This window comes from Hibiscus syriacus, unplaced genomic scaffold (assembly GCF_006381635.1).
Source record: "Hibiscus syriacus cultivar Baekdansim isolate YM2019G1 unplaced genomic scaffold, ASM638163v2 tig00110159_pilon, whole genome shotgun sequence".
Taxonomy (NCBI): Eukaryota; Viridiplantae; Streptophyta; class Magnoliopsida; order Malvales; family Malvaceae; genus Hibiscus; species Hibiscus syriacus.
In genome coordinates this window covers 1316920-1336057 of record NW_024062607.1, presented here as the reverse complement: position 1 = coordinate 1336057, position 19138 = coordinate 1316920, and the positions used below count along the sequence as shown (strand labels likewise).

The 19138-nt window shown below is 36.2% G+C and overlaps 2 protein-coding genes across 2 annotated transcripts; both read left to right on the top strand.

Moving 5' to 3' along the window:
• Window positions 1-5439: 5439 nt before the first annotated feature.
• On the top strand, window positions 5440-13916 carry LOC120216257 (DNA-directed RNA polymerase II subunit RPB1-like). Its single transcript, XM_039213737.1, is given in 17 exon segments — window positions 5440-5715; window positions 5964-6227; window positions 6745-6883; window positions 6886-7043; window positions 7114-7272; window positions 7369-7530; window positions 7607-7827; window positions 7904-8045; window positions 8136-8471; window positions 8570-8856; window positions 9211-9469; window positions 9554-10427; window positions 10430-12620; window positions 12800-12871; window positions 13044-13097; window positions 13170-13324; window positions 13766-13916. Coding segments are annotated over 16 exon segments (5508 nt in total). The 5' UTR covers window positions 5440-5631; the 3' UTR covers window positions 13276-13324; window positions 13766-13916.
• A 4240-nt stretch (window positions 13917-18156) lies between these two features.
• LOC120216258 lies at window positions 18157-18742 on the top strand. The gene has a single exon (XM_039213738.1). The coding sequence runs from the start codon at window positions 18159-18161 to the stop codon at window positions 18648-18650; it is 492 nt and encodes a 163-aa protein (XP_039069669.1). The 5' UTR covers window positions 18157-18158; the 3' UTR covers window positions 18651-18742.
• Window positions 18743-19138: the final 396 nt, after the last annotated feature.

The window sequence follows — 19138 nt, the reverse complement described above, 5'->3', positions numbered from 1 at the left end:
TACGATATTATATATAATACGATAAACAAAACAAGGGAAAATAATACAGTTTGTGAAACACAACTCAATTTTCAAAACTAAAACAAAACCACTGAGTTATTAACAAAAAGATTCAATGTACCAACTGAAATATGACAGATTCAATAAGACAGAACAACAATTTATAATGAAGTATAAAACTAATCAATTATCACAAATAATATAGTAAAGTTTAAATGAAGTGTACTGCATTCATTCTCTTTCTATGATAGTGAAAAAAAGAGAAAGGAACACTAACTCTAGAATGAATATATAAATATTCATGATAAGTAAGGAAATGGATGAGAAATGAAAATACAAATTTAGTTCACAACTTTGCAAAAAAGAACCAAGTACTCTTCCTCTTTTACCTCAACCAGACAGTAGGCAATAATTTGACGCATTCATCCACATTAACAAAGGGAAATTTGATATCCTTGTACAACAGTTGTATCTGCAAGATACTAATTAGACACAAAGGTCGCTGAGATGAAATAGAACTTCCAGGAACCAATGTGAGACAAAAAAATGAACTACCAGGCACCAATTTGATAGCCACTTAAATATTAAAATGGAAGAATAACTCACAAGAGGTATAAGCTTATTAATCTTCATGGGATGATTCAATTTCATTTCATGCAACCGTTGGCCGAAAAGAAGAAACCATAATTCATACAAGGTAGAGAACATCAGCATTCACAAGAATATTAATTGAATAGTTAGAACAAACAGGAAAACCAAAAAAGAAACTAATATCGAGTGAAAGCTAAGAAAAACACATAACACCATGATATATTATATCCCAACCAGACATCTAACGAAGCAAATTTATAATGTAAAATTAACAGAAAATGTCATAAACATAAGTAAAATCAAGTGCATCTAAAATGACACGCTGCAATCTCTCCACCCGATTGTCAGAGATAGTAGAAGAACGTTTAGTGAGCAAAGGTGTTACACTACTAACTCCCAGTTACTAGAAAGTTGAAAACAAAACATTATAGTAACAAAAGTAATATAAACAAAATAAAAAGATATACATATATATAGTTAGAAATGTTTGTAATTCCATTAGACATAATGACATACAGTACACTTCTCAACAAGCCAGTCAGCTCGACCACCCTTGAGTGAACCTAAACAGAAACATGATTTAGCAAATAAAACAAATTTGTCAACTGCAATTATTTTCTTTTAACTAAAAAACTTACCAAAAGCAGAAAATATATGCCATTGTGGGGTTTGTTGAAGAACAAGCTTTGGATCTTCCAATGAAACAAAATTAATTATCGTACGGTCAATGTTTTGTATGAACCCTTCTACTAGACCTCCTTGTTTTCTTTTTCTCCTTGTAACGTGAGATTGCAGAGTCCCTCTCCTGGCTATTTAACTCATGGACAGCAACCGTTGGAGGTACTAATGTGGTTCATGAAATAATTTGATGTTGCCGTTGGTCTTTGATGCTGATATTCACATCGACATTCCTGCTAGAATCTTCATGTTTATTAGGAACCACGACATTTTCCTCTGCATGGCCTCTTAATTGTGAAAAGGGTAACAATGCTTGATTTGCCAGCTCTACATTATTATTTTTGAAGCACTGTAGTGGACTTGATTGCATAAACAGGACACAGTTCTATTTTCAGTATACGAGTTAATCAAGAAGTCGCTTATATTTGAACATGCCAATGAAGATTTTTTTTATCAAACAGTGTGTCAATCGAGACTTGAATACAATGCAAGTCCTTTTGTCACTACACCAGTGGTTTGGTTGAGAGACAGTGAGGATTAAATCCTGTAATCCGCCATCAATGTCTGATAGATTTTTCACAGCAAAATCCATTAACTTGATTAACAACAATTTTGTTTCACCAGGCATAAAAATAAAGGAACAATAAATCTACTTCTTTGCTGATCTAATTGTCAACTTAAATTCCTCCTAAATGGCAACAAAAGCCAATAAATAAGACTTAAACGTGCTGCAGATGCTAGTATGTTGTATGCACTTTTGATTTCCATAGCTATCGGATTCGTATCTTAAAGCCAAAAATAAAACAGTGTCACAATCATCATTTGATCTCGAATTAAAATAATAAAAAGAACGCTGCTCTATATTGAGAATGTGTTATATCTTGGTGAACACTAGAGGAAAAGAAAATGCAGACCTCAAAGGCAGGAAATGGAATAGGATCTTCATCATTTCTGCAACTTATTTGCACACCTCCTGGCTGAAAATTGTCAGCATCAGGTATCAGTGACTGGAATCCAATAATGGCTTCAACATTAGCCTTTTCAAAGCTGAAATTGGGTTATGACTTTGCTAGTTCATGTAGCTGATGAAATATCTCCTCCTTATGTTGTCCACAAGATGAATTACGATTCTGATTAAAAAATAGTTCATTCACAACAGTTATTTATAGATAACACAATTCACAAACAGCTAAAAAATTGCAGTTAATGGTACACAAATCGTCCTTTTTTCACTGCTTAAACAAAGGCATCCAAACCTCACTGACGTGATTTTCTAAAACAGGACGACAAACTAAAATTTGATAAGAATCCCAAAATTCCAAATTTCAGTAAACATATAAACAAACTGTTAAGACTGCTCCACCAGTGGTCTATTGATCCAAGCACCGACGTTAACTGCAACCACCGCCTCATTTCCTGAGATGAAATCAGAGATTGAGAAGCGGGAAGAAGAGTTGGAGCCACGAGAGGACCAGTAAATCGGGGAAGAGAATGAGAAAAGGCGTATTGAATTAGAGTTTTAAATTAGAGAACGGCGGGAATGGAAAATAGGTGAGAGAAAAAAATGGAAAAGGGTTAAAGGGGCGTGGGACTTAGAAACTGTAAAATTGCGGCGTTTGTAAATATAAACGCCACTAAAGTATGAGTCATTAGCGGCGCTTGTATTCAAAATGCCACTAAAGTACGAGTCTATAGCAGCGTTTGCATTCAAAACGCCACTAAAGTACGAGTCTATAGCGACGTTTATATAAAAATGCTATTAAAGTACGGGTCTTTAGCGGCGTTTGCATTCAAAACGCCACTAAAGTACTAGTATATAGCGATATTTGTATAGAAACGCCACTAAAGTACTAGTATATAGCGGCGTTTGTATAAAAATGCCACTAAAGTACGTACCTATAGCGGCGTTTATTGGAAAAACACCGCTATAAATGACAATATACAACCATTTTACGGCGTTTGTTTCAAAAACGCCACTAAAGTATTACTCTTTAGCGGCATTTTTGGATACAAACGCCATAAAATGTCAGATCTATAGCGGCATTTCTGGATACAAACGCCGCTAATTACCTTTTATTTAGATAATATTAGTTGATTTTACATATTTCATTTCTATTGTACATCAACTAAATTGATTGATATATGTATAAACAGTATATAGAGAAACATTAGTTAATTTTACATATTAACAACAACCATACATTTTAATTAAGACATAAGTTATGCATAAAAATACTTAGCAACAAAATACATTACAATTTAGAAACATTAAAGTTATGCATAAACAGTCTTCACCATATTATTCAGTAAAATTTAGTTGTTCTCATTCGTGGGAAAAGGACGTAGGAAAGTTGTTTTCCTTGTTTGACGACGTATCGTTAAGTTTTTCCTCCGTGTAAACTCTATATGGAGAAACTCTTCATCCATTTCACCAAATAAATCTCCTACCTCCGGTTCACCAAAAAGAGTCCTTGCGCGCTTCAGTGATTCACTTGAAACATATAACGACCTTCCACCTACAGTATGAAACTTGATTGTAGGTGGCTTGCGAACTAAATAAAAATTAAAATAAATTAAAATAGATGATATAAATGTTTACTTGGAGTAACAGTAGAGGCAACTTCATCTTCATTGAGGATAGAGACTGCTTTTGCAATTGAAGATTCTTTCAACGCCACAGAGTTACCAAATTCAGTTCTAAACATCGGGTATTTATCCACTCCTCTATCATCGTTCTCAATAAGCTTCGAAGATCCTATATGCATACAATCTATGAAATTTGACTGAGCGTAGAAAAACAAATTATAGCGGCTGAAAGATTCATAGATTATTACCTTCAAGAATGAGATCGGCCATGGAAGGGTATTGAGTAATAGGAGTTCCTTTCGGGTCATCATTCAGTTTCGAAGGCGAGACCATACCAATATCCTCCTAACGATAATTTGATCCATCATCAGAGCAAATACGCCACTTAGACATTCCGTCGACGATAATTTCTCTTACTCAAGGCAACACCTGCTCTTTTTTTCTCAAATACGTTAGCTTTTTGGGTTTTCCCCATTTTCAGAAGACCAAAAAAATGAAAAAGATCATTAATGATAAGAGGGATCAAACCGTGCAGTTGTGTTATAGTTCATTGGTGAGAGGCCCGATTTGGTCGCCGGGACGTACAAACGACAATGTCGGTAGGAGTCGTTTGAGAGCTATTGTTGTTCCAGAGAAGAAGCTTTGAGGGAAGAAGAGTTTAAATGATTTTAGGGTTCAGGTAGGAGAAAATGAGGACTATATATTTAACATTTTGTGGCGTTTATACAAAAAAAACGCCACTATTGATTACACTATTGTGGCGTTTGTTAAAAAAACGCCACTATCGATTAACATTATTACGGCGTTTGTCTAAAAACGCCACTATTTATTATCACTATTACGGCATTTTAAGAATAAATGCCACTATATGTGTAATCTATTGCGGCGTTTGTGGTATAAACACCGCTAATTTACCGATCTATTGCGGCGTTTTGGCTAAAACGCCACTATATGTTAATCTATTGCGGCGTTTGTGGTATAAACGCCGCTAATTTACCACTATTGCGACATTTGTTAAAAATGTCGTAATAAACCACCCTATTGCGACGTTTGTTGTAAAAATGACGTTATATGTCAACTCTATTGCAGCGTTTTTACAACAAACGCCGCTAAAGTATCAATTTGTGGCGCTACGATTGTAAACGTTGTTATATGTTTAACTTTTGTGACGTTTTCTCTCCAAACGCCGCTAAAAACGCTGCTACACATCAGTTTTGCTGTAGTGTTTATTTGTTGATTTAGTTCAATCATTTTATTTCAAAATATTATTCTAATTTATATAATAAAAATAATTATAATAAAAAAAATAAATTATTTATCTTCAATGAATGAATTATTACCGACCCAAATTTTGCAAGAGATGTAAAAACTGATAGTTTAGGTCACATATTTGAAGTATGGATATTGGTATTACAGACCACAAATCATCAAAGAAGGGTAATATTGACTTTATAATTAACGTGTTGCGCAATGCGCACCCAGTCTCCGATAGCCATCAAGAAAACCCTAGGACTGCTCTAGTTTGTCTATAAATAAGCCACTAGGGCGATGAAATCAATTTCTTTGGAGTTTCTCTTTTGAGGAGAGATTCCTCTGTAGATCGAGAAACATTAGATCTCTCAATTTAGACGGCAAAATTTTCAAACAGCGATTCGAAAATAAAATCATAAAGAGAAAAAGGAAAGAAAATCTCATTTCGTTTTGAAAAATAACATCGATATTTTTACTCGAGTGGGAATTTAAGGTTACGGCTTTTTGGGATCGTATTGGATTGCCATGGATTTGCGGTTCCCCTTCTCTCCGGCGGAGGTCGCCAAGGTCCGCATGGTCCAGTTCGGCATCCTCAGTCCCGACGAAATCGTAAAATTCGCTTCCTCAACTCTGTTTTTTTCGTGTTCTCTTTTTTTTTCCTGGCAGTCTGTCTTGTTGCCTGTACGTGATAGGACAAAATGGAAATAAATGTAGAATTTGTTCATTAACTGACAACTATGCGATTATTCTTTCTTTAACTACAAGATGAAGTTGTTGCAACGGTTCCCATTTTTCTTCTTTGCTCCTACCCTTTTTAACCTGGAAATTATGATTTTTAATTTCATTGGTTTCTGCAGAGGCAAATGTCTGTGGTGCATATTGAGCACAGTGAAACGACGGAGAGGGGAAAGCCTAAAGTTGGAGGCTTAAGTGACCCCCGGTTGGGAACTATTGATCGGAAGCTGAAGTGCGAGACTTGTACGGCCACCATGGCTGAGTGTCCTGGGCATTTTGGGCACTTGGAGCTTGCCAAGCCTATGTTTCATATTGGATTTATAAAAACTGTGCTCAGTATAATGAGATGTGTCTGCTTCAATTGCTCCAAAATTCTAGCTGATGAGGTACTATTACTAGGCTTGATTAGGGCATTTTTTAATTTCAATTAGAACAAAATGTTTTTTTAGCTCGATGACAACTTCTTGTAATTGTTTTTATAACTTTTTTTTTCCGGATTGGCTGCTATTTAGTACAGGAGCATAAATACGTTTGGAGGAGTGCGAGTAACTTGCCCATTGTTGTTTGATATGAGATTTTGAACATGAAATTTATGAAGATATGTTTTTAATTTGATGGTGTATTTTCCAAGCTGACGGTATTCGGAGTTGGGGTAATGAGTGATATTTAGCTTTAGAGATGAGTTTTTTTAAAACCTTTTTTGAGATTACTATTTCCTTTTATTTTTGAACAGTCTCGTGCGAACTGCGAAGGTGGATTTAGCATGCTTCCATATCTCTATTTTGATATATTCCTTTCTATGCATGTCCCTTGTGTTCACTGTTCATCTTGTATTGTACCACTTTCAGAGCAAATTACGTGGTTGAATGATGTCATTCTCAATACAATTGTTTGCTTTTTCAGGAAGACCATAAATTTAAGCAGGCGTTGAAGATAAAGAATCCAAAGAACAGGTTGAGAAAGATCTTAGATTCATGCAAGAACAAAACTAAATGTGAGGGTGGCGATGAGATTGATGTTCAAGGTCAAGATACAGAGGAACCTGTAAAAAGAGTCGTGGTGGCTGTGGTGCTCAGCAGCCAAAGCTCAGTATTGATGGTATGAAGATCATTGCAGAGTATAAAGCCCAAAGGAAGAAGAATGATGATCAGGAACAACTCCCTGAACCTGTGGAAAGAAAACAGACTCTTACTGCTGAACGGGTAGCCATTTGTGTATATATTGCCTTTTATTTCAAAGAAATTCATGTTGATGTTCTGCTGTGTTTTCTAGGTTCTTAGTGTCTTGAAAAGGATAAGTGATGAGGACTGCCAACTATTGGGTTTGAATCCTAAATATGCTCGTCCAGATTGGATGATTCTTCAAGTACTTCCAATACCTCCACCTCCCGTGAGACCATCTGTGATGATGGACACTTCCTCTAGGAGTGAGGCAAGTATCTTTTATGTTGATGCCTTAGAAGTTATTTCTTTTATGATTTAAGATTCTATTAGATCAAATCTGAATTCCCATGTTTTCTGAATCCAGGATGACTTAACTCATGCACTAGCTATGATTATTCGGCACAATGAGAACTTGAGGAGGCAGGAGAGAAATGGATCCCCTGCACATATTATATCCGAATTTGCCCAGTTGTTACAGTTTCATGTAGCAACATATTTTGACAATGAACTACCCGGACTTCCAAGGGTATTGTGCTTGCATGCACATTTTTAAACTCCTCCATATGGGTGTATTTTTAAACTTGTTTCTCTTTCTTGTGTAGGCCACACAGAGATCTGGGAGACCTATTAAATCTATTTGTAGTAGGCTTAAGGCAAAAGAGGGCCGTATTAGGGGTAATTTGATGGGGAAAAGGGTTGACTTTTCAGCTCGAACCGTAATTACACCAGATCCCAATATCAACATTGATCAACTCGGAGTGCCTTGGAGTATAGCTTTAAATCTCACATATCCAGAAACTGTGACTCCGTATAACATTGAGAGGTGAGTAGCTTCTTAGAGTTTTAAATTTTCTTCCACATTTGGCCAATTATTAAGGCCAGAGATATCTTTGAAACAGGCTGAAAGAACTTGTGGAATATGGGCCTCATCCTCCACCGGGAAAGACTGGTGCTAAGTATATCATAAGAGATGATGGACAAAGGCTTGATCTTCGTTACCTGAAGAAAAGCAGTGATCATCACCTAGAGCTTGGTTATAAGGCATGCTTCTCTTTCTGGAAACATTTTAATTGGCCATTGCTTTTTTGTTCCCCATGTTTTAAGTTTTAACTATCACAATTATGGCTGCAGGTGGAGCGACATTTAATTGATGGAGATTATGTCCTTTTCAATCGTCAACCTAGTCTCCATAAAATGTCAATCATGGGCCATAGAATCCGGATTATGCCATACTCTACATTTCGTCTAAATTTGTCTGTTACTTCACCATACAATGCTGATTTTGATGGTGATGAAATGAATATGCATGTTCCTCAATCATTTGAGACAAGAGCAGAGGTAGCAGAGCTCATGATGGTGCCTAAGTGCATTGTATCTCCTCAATCAAATAGGCCTGTCATGGGTATTGTCCAGGATACACTTCTAGGATGTCGTAAGATAACCAAAAGGGATACTTTCATAGAAAAGGTGATGAGAATAATAGTTGCATTTATCTAATATGATTATTTAAATGCTATGCAGTTCTTGTTATTATAATGTGAGTCTAATTTATATGTGTTATTCAGGACGTTTTCATGAATATATTGATGTGGTGGGAGGATTTTGATGGAAAAGTTCCAGCTCCTACAATTATAAAGCCCCGACCAATTTGGACAGGGAAGCAGGTTTTTAATCTGATCATACCAAAACAGATAAACCTGATGCGAACATCTGCCTGGCATTCAGAAAGTGAGACTGGGTTTATCACCCCTGGGGATACTCAAGTTAGAATAGAAAAGGGGGAGGTTCTGTCAGGCACTCTTTGCAAGAAGACACTTGGATCATCTGCAGGGAGTCTTATACATGTAATTTGGTATGTCTTTATGGAAAAATGTGGATTTAAATTATAAATATTATGAGAGTTATCTCATTGCAGAAGTTTGATAAGCTCTAAATCTTACCAGGTTTTGGATATGCTATCATAATTTCCTCTTCTGAATATTTTCTCTATCAAATGAAGCTGAATCCTAATCAGAAACTAAGACTCTGAACAATTTACTGTTGAATTACTTCCCTTTTGAGTATGTAATGATTTAGTTAAGCTGTTTTTAAAATTATATGTGCTTTCTCTATTTGGAATATGGCTTCCTCCAACATGTGCATATGGCTTTATTCTTCAATCCATTAATATTTTAAAAATTGGTTTTGTAACATTATTTCTTTATAGGGAAGAGGTTGGTCCAGATGCAGCCCGGAAGTTTTTGGGACATACACAATGGCTTGTTAATTATTGGCTTCTGCAGAATGCTTTTAGTATGGGTATTGGAGATACAATTGCTGATGCAGCAACAATGGAGAAAATTAACGAAACTATTTCTAAAGCCAAAGAGGATGTGAAACAGCTCATTATTAAAGCCCAAAACAAGGATTTAGAGCCTGAACCTGGAAGAACTATGATGGAGTCCTTTGAAAACAAAGTTAACCAGGTACCTGATGCCAAATTGATCAAGATCTCTCTTTTTGGGCATCCTTCTGCTACCGTTGCATGTTAATTTGGTTTGTTTCTACAGGTGTTGAATAAAGCTCGTGATGATGCAGGAAACAGTGCGCAAAAAAGTTTGTCAGAAAGCAATAACCTTAAGGCAATGGTTACTGCTGGATCAAAGGGAAGTTTCATTAACATATCCCAAATGACAGCTTGTGTTGGTCAGCAGAATGTTGAGGGAAAACGAATACCATATGGATTTGTAGATCGTACTTTGCCGCATTTTACCAAGGATGATTTTGGTCCTGAGAGTCGTGGTTTTGTGGAGAACTCGTACCTGCGTGGGTTGACCCCACAAGAATTCTTTTTCCATGCCATGGGTGGTAGAGAAGGTCTCATAGATACTGCAGTTAAGACTTCTGAAACTGGGTACATACAGAGGCGACTTGTGAAGGCAATGGAGGATATTATGGTTAAATATGATGGAACTGTGAGGAACTCATTGGGGGATGTTATTCAGTTCCTCTATGGTGAAGATGGCATGGATGCTGTATGGATAGAGTCTCAGAAGTTGGATTCTTTGAAGATGAAGAAATCCGAATTCGATAGGGTCTTCAGATATAAAATAGATGATGGGAACTGGAATCCAACTTCTTATATGTTACCAGAACATATTGAGGATTTGAGAACTATCCAAGAATTGCGTGATGTGTTTGATGCTGAAGTTAATAAACTTGAAGCTGATAGATACCAACTTGGAACAGAAATCGCAGTCACTGGTGACAGTAATTGGCCTTTGCCTGTTAACTTGAAGCGGCTTATCTGGAATGCACAGAAGACTTTTAAAGTTGATTTTAGAAGGGTGTCAGATTTGCATCCTATGGAAATTGTCGATTCTGTTGATAAGCTCCAGGAAAGGTTAAAGGTTGTTCCAGGTACAGATCCTCTGAGTGTCGAAGCCCAAAAAATGCCACCCTCTTTTTTAGTATTTTGCTTCGCAGTACTTTGGCCAGTAAAAGGGTGTTGGAGGAATATAGACTAACAAAAGAAGCATTTGAGTGGGTTATTGGTGAAATAGAGTCGCGATTCTTGCAATCGTTGGTAGCAGCTGGTGAGATGATAGGTTGTGTTGCTGCACAATCAATTGGTGAGCCTGCTACTCAAATGACTCTTAACACCTTCCATTATGCTGGTGTTAGTGCAAAGAATGTTACCCTTGGTGTCCCTCGGTTGAGGGAAATTATTAACGTAGCTAAGAAAATCAAAACACCTTCTCTCTCAGTCTACCTCTCTCCTGAAGCTAGAAAGACAAAGGAGAAGGCCAAGAATGTGCAATGTTCTTTAGAATATACCACTCTTCGGAGTGTTACTCATGCTACAGAAGTATGGTACGATCCGGATCCAATGAGCACTCTCATTGAGGAAGATATTGACTTTGTTAACTCCTATTATGAAATGCCTGATGAAGAGGTTGCCCCAGAAAAGATATCCCCTTGGCTGCTGCGCATAGAGTTGAATCGTGAGATGATGATTGATAAGAAGTTGAGTATGGCTGACATAGCTGAGAAGATCAACCAGGAATTCGATGACGATTTGACTTGCATTTTTAATGATGACAATGCAGAGAAGTTGATCCTACGTATCCGCATCATGAATGATGAAGCCCCAAAGGGTGAATTGACTGATGAGTCTGCTGAAGATGATGTTTTCTTGAAGAAGATTGAAAGCAACATGTTGACAGAAATGGCCCTTCGAGGTATCCCAGACATCAACAAGGTGTTCATTAAACATGGTAAAACAAGCAAATTTGACGAGGCTGATGGTTATAAGACCGGAGAGGAATGGGTGTTGGATACAGAAGGTGTCAATCTCTTGGCTGTCATGTGCCATGAGGATGTTGATGCAAAGAGAACCACAAGCAATCACTTGATTGAAGTGATTGAAGTTCTTGGAATTGAAGCAGTTCGGCGGTCCTTGTTGGATGAATTGCGGGTTGTGATATCATTTGATGGGTCATATGTGAACTATCGACATCTAGCTATCCTCTGTGATACAATGACATACCGTGGCCACTTGATGGCCATCACTCGTCATGGCATCAACCGGAATGATACAGGTCCTATGATGAGGTGCTCATTTGAAGAAACTGTTGACATTCTCCTTGATGCTGCTGTTTATGCTGAATCAGATTATTTGAGGGGTGTGACAGAGAATATAATGTTGGGTCAGCTTGCACCAATCGGTACTGGAGAGTGTGCCTTGTATCTCAATGATGAGATGCTGAAGAATGCCATTGAACTTCAGCTACCTAGTTACATGGAAGGTCTGGAATATGGCATGACCCCTGCTCGTTCTCCAGTGTCAGGAACTCCTTATCATGAAGGCATGATGTCTCCTAATTACTTGCTGAGCCCTAATCTTCGTCTCTCACCCATTTCGGATGCTCAGTTCTCACCTTATGTTGGTGGGATGGCATTCTCTCCCACATCATCCCCTGGTTATGGAAGTCCATCATCTCCTGGGTACAGCCCAACCTCACCTGGTTACAGCCCTACATCCCCCGGGTACAGCCCAACCTCACCTGGGTACAGCCCCACATCACCTACCTACAGTCCTAGTTCTCCTGGTTACAGCCCAACAAGTCCAGCCTACTCTCCTACAAGTCCCTCTTATTCTCCAACCTCCCCGAGCTACAGCCCTACCTCCCCAAGCTACAGCCCTACCTCCCCTAGCTACAGCCCTACTTCACCTAGCTACAGCCCTACTTCACCAGCATATAGCCCTACTTCACCTGCATATAGCCCCACTTCTCCATCATACAGCCCAACATCTCCTTCCTACAGCCCAACCTCACCCTCCTACAGCCCGGCATCTCCTTCCTACAGCCCAACCTCACCCTCCTACAGTCCGACATCTCCTTCCTACAGCCCGACATCTCCTTCCTACAGCCCAACTTCACCGGCTTATAGCCCCACTTCTCCAGGGTACAGTCCAACCTCACCAAGTTATAGTCCCACATCACCTAGTTATAGCCCTACCTCTCCAAGTTACAATCCACAATCAGCCAAGTACAGTCCATCTTTGGCATACTCACCAAGTAGTCCAAGGTTGTCTCCTTCCAGTCCTTACAGCCCAACATCACCAAATTATAGGTAAGCCATGGTAGCACTAAGTCACTAAGTCACTTTTCTGTTTGCTGCTGATAACTCTTGATTGTGTCACTTCTATTCAGCTCATTCCCTTCTCAGTTTTAATTACTTTACATTCATGATATGTAATGTGTTTGTAACTTTGTTTTTGGTGCCATTATATATTTATTTTTGTATTGCAGCCCGACATCAGCATCTTATTCACCTGCATCTCCATCTTATTCCCCTTCAAGTCCATCCTTCAGTCCTAGCAGGTAACTTCTCATCTTTTGCTATGTGACTGAATAATTTAGGTTGGTTTAGGAAGTTTTCGTCTGTGAGATGTGTCTTGAAGCTTTCATTTGTTGTACATTCATACCGAATCCAATGCAAATTTGTTCTAGACGCCTTCTAGCATGTTATCTAATTTATTCTCAATGAAACCAGCCCATATAATTCTGGAGGGAATCCAGATTACAGCCCAAGCTCACCGCAGTACAGGTAAGCAGACGAGTGTTGAATTTAAAGTCTCTGCTCTAGTTTGGTGTTGCATATTTCCAATTTTCTGTGCAGTCCAAGTGCCGGGTACTCCCCCAGTGCACCAGGGTATTCACCATCCTCGACTGGTCAGTACACTCCAAGCAACAAAGATGACCGTAAAGATGACAATAGTAAATGATAAGGCTTGCAGTCTCTCTGAAAAAGCTCGATAGGTGATTTGAAGAAAGGTAAATACGCCAAGATGGTTCGATCTTAGCACTCTTAAATTTTTTTCGCAATTATTGAAATTGCAATAACATGACACTTTTCATGTTATGTTAATTTCCATTAGGCTGCTATTCAAGTTTCCAAAAGATTTTAAAAAACGGGGAAGGGGGTCTCGTCCACCTTGGAGCCATTTTCTTTATTAAGCAAATATTGAATCCCCACCAAACATAGTCTGGGTATTTATATAACAGTTTTTCTTAATCTAATTTATTAAGCATTCTATTCCCCCCTGAAATTTTTACATTTTAGATTTTTTGTGCATTTTCAATTGATAATATGTTTCCGCCCCTAAAATATTATAAAAAGTTCACTCCCCTCTAATATTTAATAGGTTTACCCCTAGCATCCGTTTGTAATAATATAAATGAATGATGGCTACCTGACTGGGTCATTTTGTTCAGTTTGCAGTTCCTGTGATGGGCACTAGCCTGTTGGACCGGTGGAATGAAACAAAAGAAAATTTATATTTGTGTTTAAGATGTATGTAAATTTACGTTGTTTCCATGGAATAGCAAAGATTGAAACAATCAACCTATGGATATTTTTCTCTTATTATCGGGGACAAATACTTTGATACCTGTTTTTGGTGGTAGTTAGTGAATTAAAATGACCCAAGTGTATCTTATTGTTATTTTCAACATCTAGAACAAAAATGTTGAATGAAATGAATGGTTGGCTGCCAATATGGGGGTATTAATAAGGACATGAATTAATTCGTTTTGACTACTTTCTAGGGCTTAGCAAACAAATTGATTCTGTCTAATTAAATTTGGTTTCGGTTTGATTATTATTTGAACGTGTTTAATTTAATGTTGATCTTCAATTCAAAAGATTAAATATGATGTGAAAATTATAATTCTTTTAGTCAAATTAAATTTTCTATAATATGAAAATAAAGTTTTTATGGAAATAAATAACTTTTGAACATTTGGTTCGTTTTTCAAAACAGAAGTATTAAATTATAGTATAAATTATATTAGTAATCATTAATCTACTATTTTTATATTTTGATCATCAAATCGATTTTATTCACAAAAACATTATTAATGCTATTTTTTATCAATGGTGACCTAAATTTGAACGATAATATTTACATGGTATTTCTTATTTTTCATGTTATTTTCTCTCTTCAGGTCAGGAGATTATGTCATTTTTTAATATTATATGTGATTATGTTATAAATAAACGAGATGAAGCAATAATGGGAACAAGAAGAACAAGAGATATAAGAGTAAAATGGGAGAATTGTATTATTATTTCAATATGAATTGTGCATGATGTGTTCTTTGAACTCCATATTTATAAGCATATTGAGTATATCTCATATAGAACTCTAACTTTAATTGATATTAAAGTCCTAATAATAAAGCATATTAAAACCCTATCTTATAGATAGAGATAAAGATAGACATCTACATAAATAAATATTCATAACACTCCCCCTTTGATGTCTATAAAGATAACGTGCCTCGTTAAAAATCGTATTAAGATAAAAATCCTGTGGGAAAAAAATCTTAATGAAGGAAAAGAGTATATCTTTAATATATATAACATGTTGTCTCGTTAAAAACCTTACCATGAAAGCCCAGGAGGAAAAAACCTTGGTTAAGGGGAAAAGAGTGTTAGGATTGTTGAAGCTCAATTTGAACAACCGAAAAATGTACAAGGGAGTGAATTGGCAAAAATTGTTTAGGGAGTAAGGAGAAAGAAAAGATAGACAATTTTGCAAAACGATTTATAGTGGTTCGACTTCTCAATTAAGTCTACCTCTACTACCTTAACTCCTCACTAAGGATTTTCCAACAAATCACTAATTTGTTCTTTCTTTTTCAAGGATCAAGAGTAACATTTACAAACTTCCTAGCTTTTCAAATTGACTAAATTAGAACCAATCCCCTTTACAAAAGGTAAAAATAAGTAAACAATAAAACCTCTTAAAGGTAGTGTGTTTACAAAATAAAGCTCACAAAAACACAAATATTTACAAGAGAATAGAAATAAAGAGTGAAAAGCTCTTCTCTTGTGTTTGATTGCTTGGATAGGTGTTCTAACCCTTATTCAAGTGTCTTGAACTTGTATTTATAAGTTGAAATGAGGTTGTGGCTGTTTCTAGAGCCATTGGGGATGATTTCTCTACAAAAATAAACTGCTCAGTACATAGGGTATCAGTACTCCTATAGGAGTATCAGTACTACCTTTGTAATATTTAAATAAAACTAGTCGTTACTAGCCGTTGGGCCCGACAGTATCGATACTAAGCTTATGGTATCAATACTACTATGTAAAGTAGTATCGATAACCCTTTGGGTATCGGTACCTATTTTGCATTCTAGAATTTGAGCAAGCTAGTAGTATCGATACTACCTTGAGAGTATCGATACATCTCTTACTTGGGGTATCGATATCACATGAACAATATCGGTACCACATGAACAGTATCGGTAATGTTCATATAATATCGATACTGTAAGAACAGTATCGATACTACGTACGTTGAAAATCAATTTTGTGCTCAAATTCACTTTTAATGGACTTTGAATTATTTTTGAAACATTAAAAACTTTGAATAAATTCAATTCAAGTTCAAAAACATTTTGCCTTAAATTGTTATATCAGAATATTATAAAACATGGTTCAACAAAAGAGTACAACACATATTTACTCCCCCTCATGATAATATCACATAATATCTTTGAGTATTACAACTTAATCTTGAATACAATCTTCAAATGTTCAAGTAAACAATACATCAATTAATAGATCTTTTCAAATTACCACTTGAACAAATTCATCAAATATTTACATTATTTTTCTTTTGAAGATCACGAGGGAGGAAACTTAAAAAAAAAACATGTTATCTTTAATGTATCTTCTTTTATATTGATCTAATTTATTAAGTACTCGATCTACAAGTCGAGATAAAACTTGATTTCAAGATTGTTTATCTCAATTATTCTTTTAAACAATCAAAATACTTTTGAAACACTTCGGGAATTATATTTTAAAGCTCTTTAAGAGTTTCAATTCAAAGTATACAATATTATAATTTGATCTTGATGTCTTTATAAAGACATATGAGCGAGTATGCTCTCATTGATTTAGATATATCATACACACTTAGATCGATTCATTCTATCTAAATATTTAAACAAATATATTTGTACAAATTTCCTAGGAATTTATAAATGTTTCTAGCATTTTAATCCTTCAGGGATAAACATCATTATTTATGGATCAACAAACCATTAGACGCACTATAAAATTTTCATGACGGCCAGAGTAATAAAGTAATTGCATCCACCACGAATTTAAAGTCTTTATGATTCAAGTCGTATTGTATATTTTACGACTACTCATTTATACCTTACTTGTATTACACCTTTTGTAGGTGTTTGGACTACTTGTTTATGTTTTGGAAGTTGATTTAACTTCACTTGGAAAGCGTCTTTCCATGTATCTCAAATTATTTTCATATTTATAATTCTGGATATATTACAATTCAATATTATCATTTTATTTCTTTACTTGTATAGAATTATTCTTTGTAAAATCGATGTCGACAACTTTTCTATTTTTTTTGTTCCATCATTTTCTTGTAATGACATAACTTATCGAGATCTCTTCAATATTTTCATTTTCAATTTTCAGGTACCTGAAACTCTTATAAAGTTGTATTATTCGTTATGTCTTGGGTTTCTTTAGGAGTATCAGCCTCCACTATATAACCATCTTATAATACTTTTCATTTACGAGAACTTTAACTGTTGGAACTATCATGTGTCGGGCATGATTTACATTCTTTTGCTCTAACATGTTATCCTTCTAGGAATTCAATTCAAATTTAGAGCATTTTCAACTGGTATATAAGAATTGATTACTCTCATTATGTCAGCAAATATTTCTGACAGTTAACTTATAATGAATTATCTTATGAACTTCTGGTTCACATCACTATGTATGAGGATCTAAATTTTCATCTAGCTGATTCTTCTCTCCCCTGATGAAAAAATAATTAAATCTCAAAGGATTTAATAAAGTGAGACTCATACTCAATGTATATATATATATATATATATATATATATATGTTCTCAACCTACTTCAAATATCATTTTTTATGCATTTATGGTTGATCAATAGAAACATATAATGCACAACTAAAATTTTTATAATGGAAATATATGACTTCTGACCATAAGTCAATCATAAGGAGAAGTATAACTTGTTGGCATGATGCGTATATGTGAATTATGGTATAGATACTAGAACTTTTGTTCTCATAATTTAGCTATTAAAAGAAGGCAATAAAATATTTGCTAAACTATTTATTCATAGATTATAAGCTTTATAACAATTATTTTCAACTTATGTACAATATGATCTTTACAAGGCTAGTCTTGATTGCATAACAAAACTCTATCTTATAGATAAGGATAAAAGATAAAAATAGGCATCCACATAAATAAATATTTTTAACAGATTATTATTTTTTGATTAAATATTATATTTGATTATTACAATGACAACAAGCGGTACTATTTAAATCAATTTTATTTTAATTTCTGTGATTAAAATTGATGAGTAAATTAAAATTAATTTTTTTAATTTTATAAGTTAACATTAAATTACTAAAAAATAGTTCAATGATTTTTATTAAGAAATCGATCCGAACAAAACGGTTGACAGTTAACATCGACTCCCTCCTTAAACGAGGCTCTTGTTTTGCATGCTTCCACATCTTGTGTGGCAAGGTCAATACCTGTCTCTCTCTCTTAGGTTTCATCAATTATTTTCAATGGTGAAGCCGGTGAGACAGAAGAAGGTTGTGCTCACTTTCCGATTAAACCCGCCGATCAACCCCGGCACTAAAAAAATTTCACATCCGAGAGTATCCTTGTTTCCGAAGGAGGTTCGAAGGCTAGCCAATAATGGGATCTTAGAAGGATTTGAGCCTGTTTCCCCCAGAGTTTCATGCACGGGCCACATCCAAATCGAGAGCCACATAAAGAAAAAACGAGGTGTCGGCAAACATAAGCAAGCCTTTTCACCTCTAGCCCAAGCGTTGGCGGAACAGATCAGAAGGAAGGTATTGAACGGGAGAAAGCGTGGTTACGAATCCGATGTTTTTGATGCCTCGTCTGAGACAGAGGAGGCTGCTCCTTCGCTTCAGCAGATGAGGCAACTCCGTTATGGACGTAGCACGTTATCGGATTTCGATTGGAGGACATATGATGCAGAGGAGAAAGGGAAGATACTGAAGAGCGGGATGAATCGTGGTATGAATTGATGTTTCCGATTTGCACGCGCCTTCGCTTCGGCAAATGAGGCAATTTTCCAAGGGACGTAGTACGTTACCAGATTTTTATTCGAGGTCATACGGTGCAGAGGAGAAGGGGAAGGAGTTGAAGGGAAGAAAGTTCGGTTGTGAATCCGGTGATTCTGATTCGCAGGTGACATTTGAGGCGGCGGATGTCGTCGCCCCTTCCCTTGAGCAGATGAAGCAATTTCGTTCGAGATGATCGGATTTTAATGATGCGGCGGATTCTGTCCATACTCCTCCCCTTGGGGAGATGAGGAGATTTGATTGGGAAAAGGGGAAGAAGATGTTGAAGGAGAGAGCGTGGTCATGAATCTGATTTTGGTGGTAGGACTGGGCAGGTGAGGCAGTTTTGTTCCAGGCGTAGTACGTTGTTGGATTTTGATTCGGAGAAGCGTGTGAAAAGGAAGAGATGGTAGTTTTGTCGATGGCGTTTGTAGCTCAGGTTCAAGGGACGA

Excerpts from the sequence above, each read along its gene's own strand:
- LOC120216258 (XM_039213738.1), top strand. The coding sequence starts at position 18,159 with ATGGTGAAGCCGGTGAGACAGAAGAAGGTTGTGCTCACTTTCCGATTA.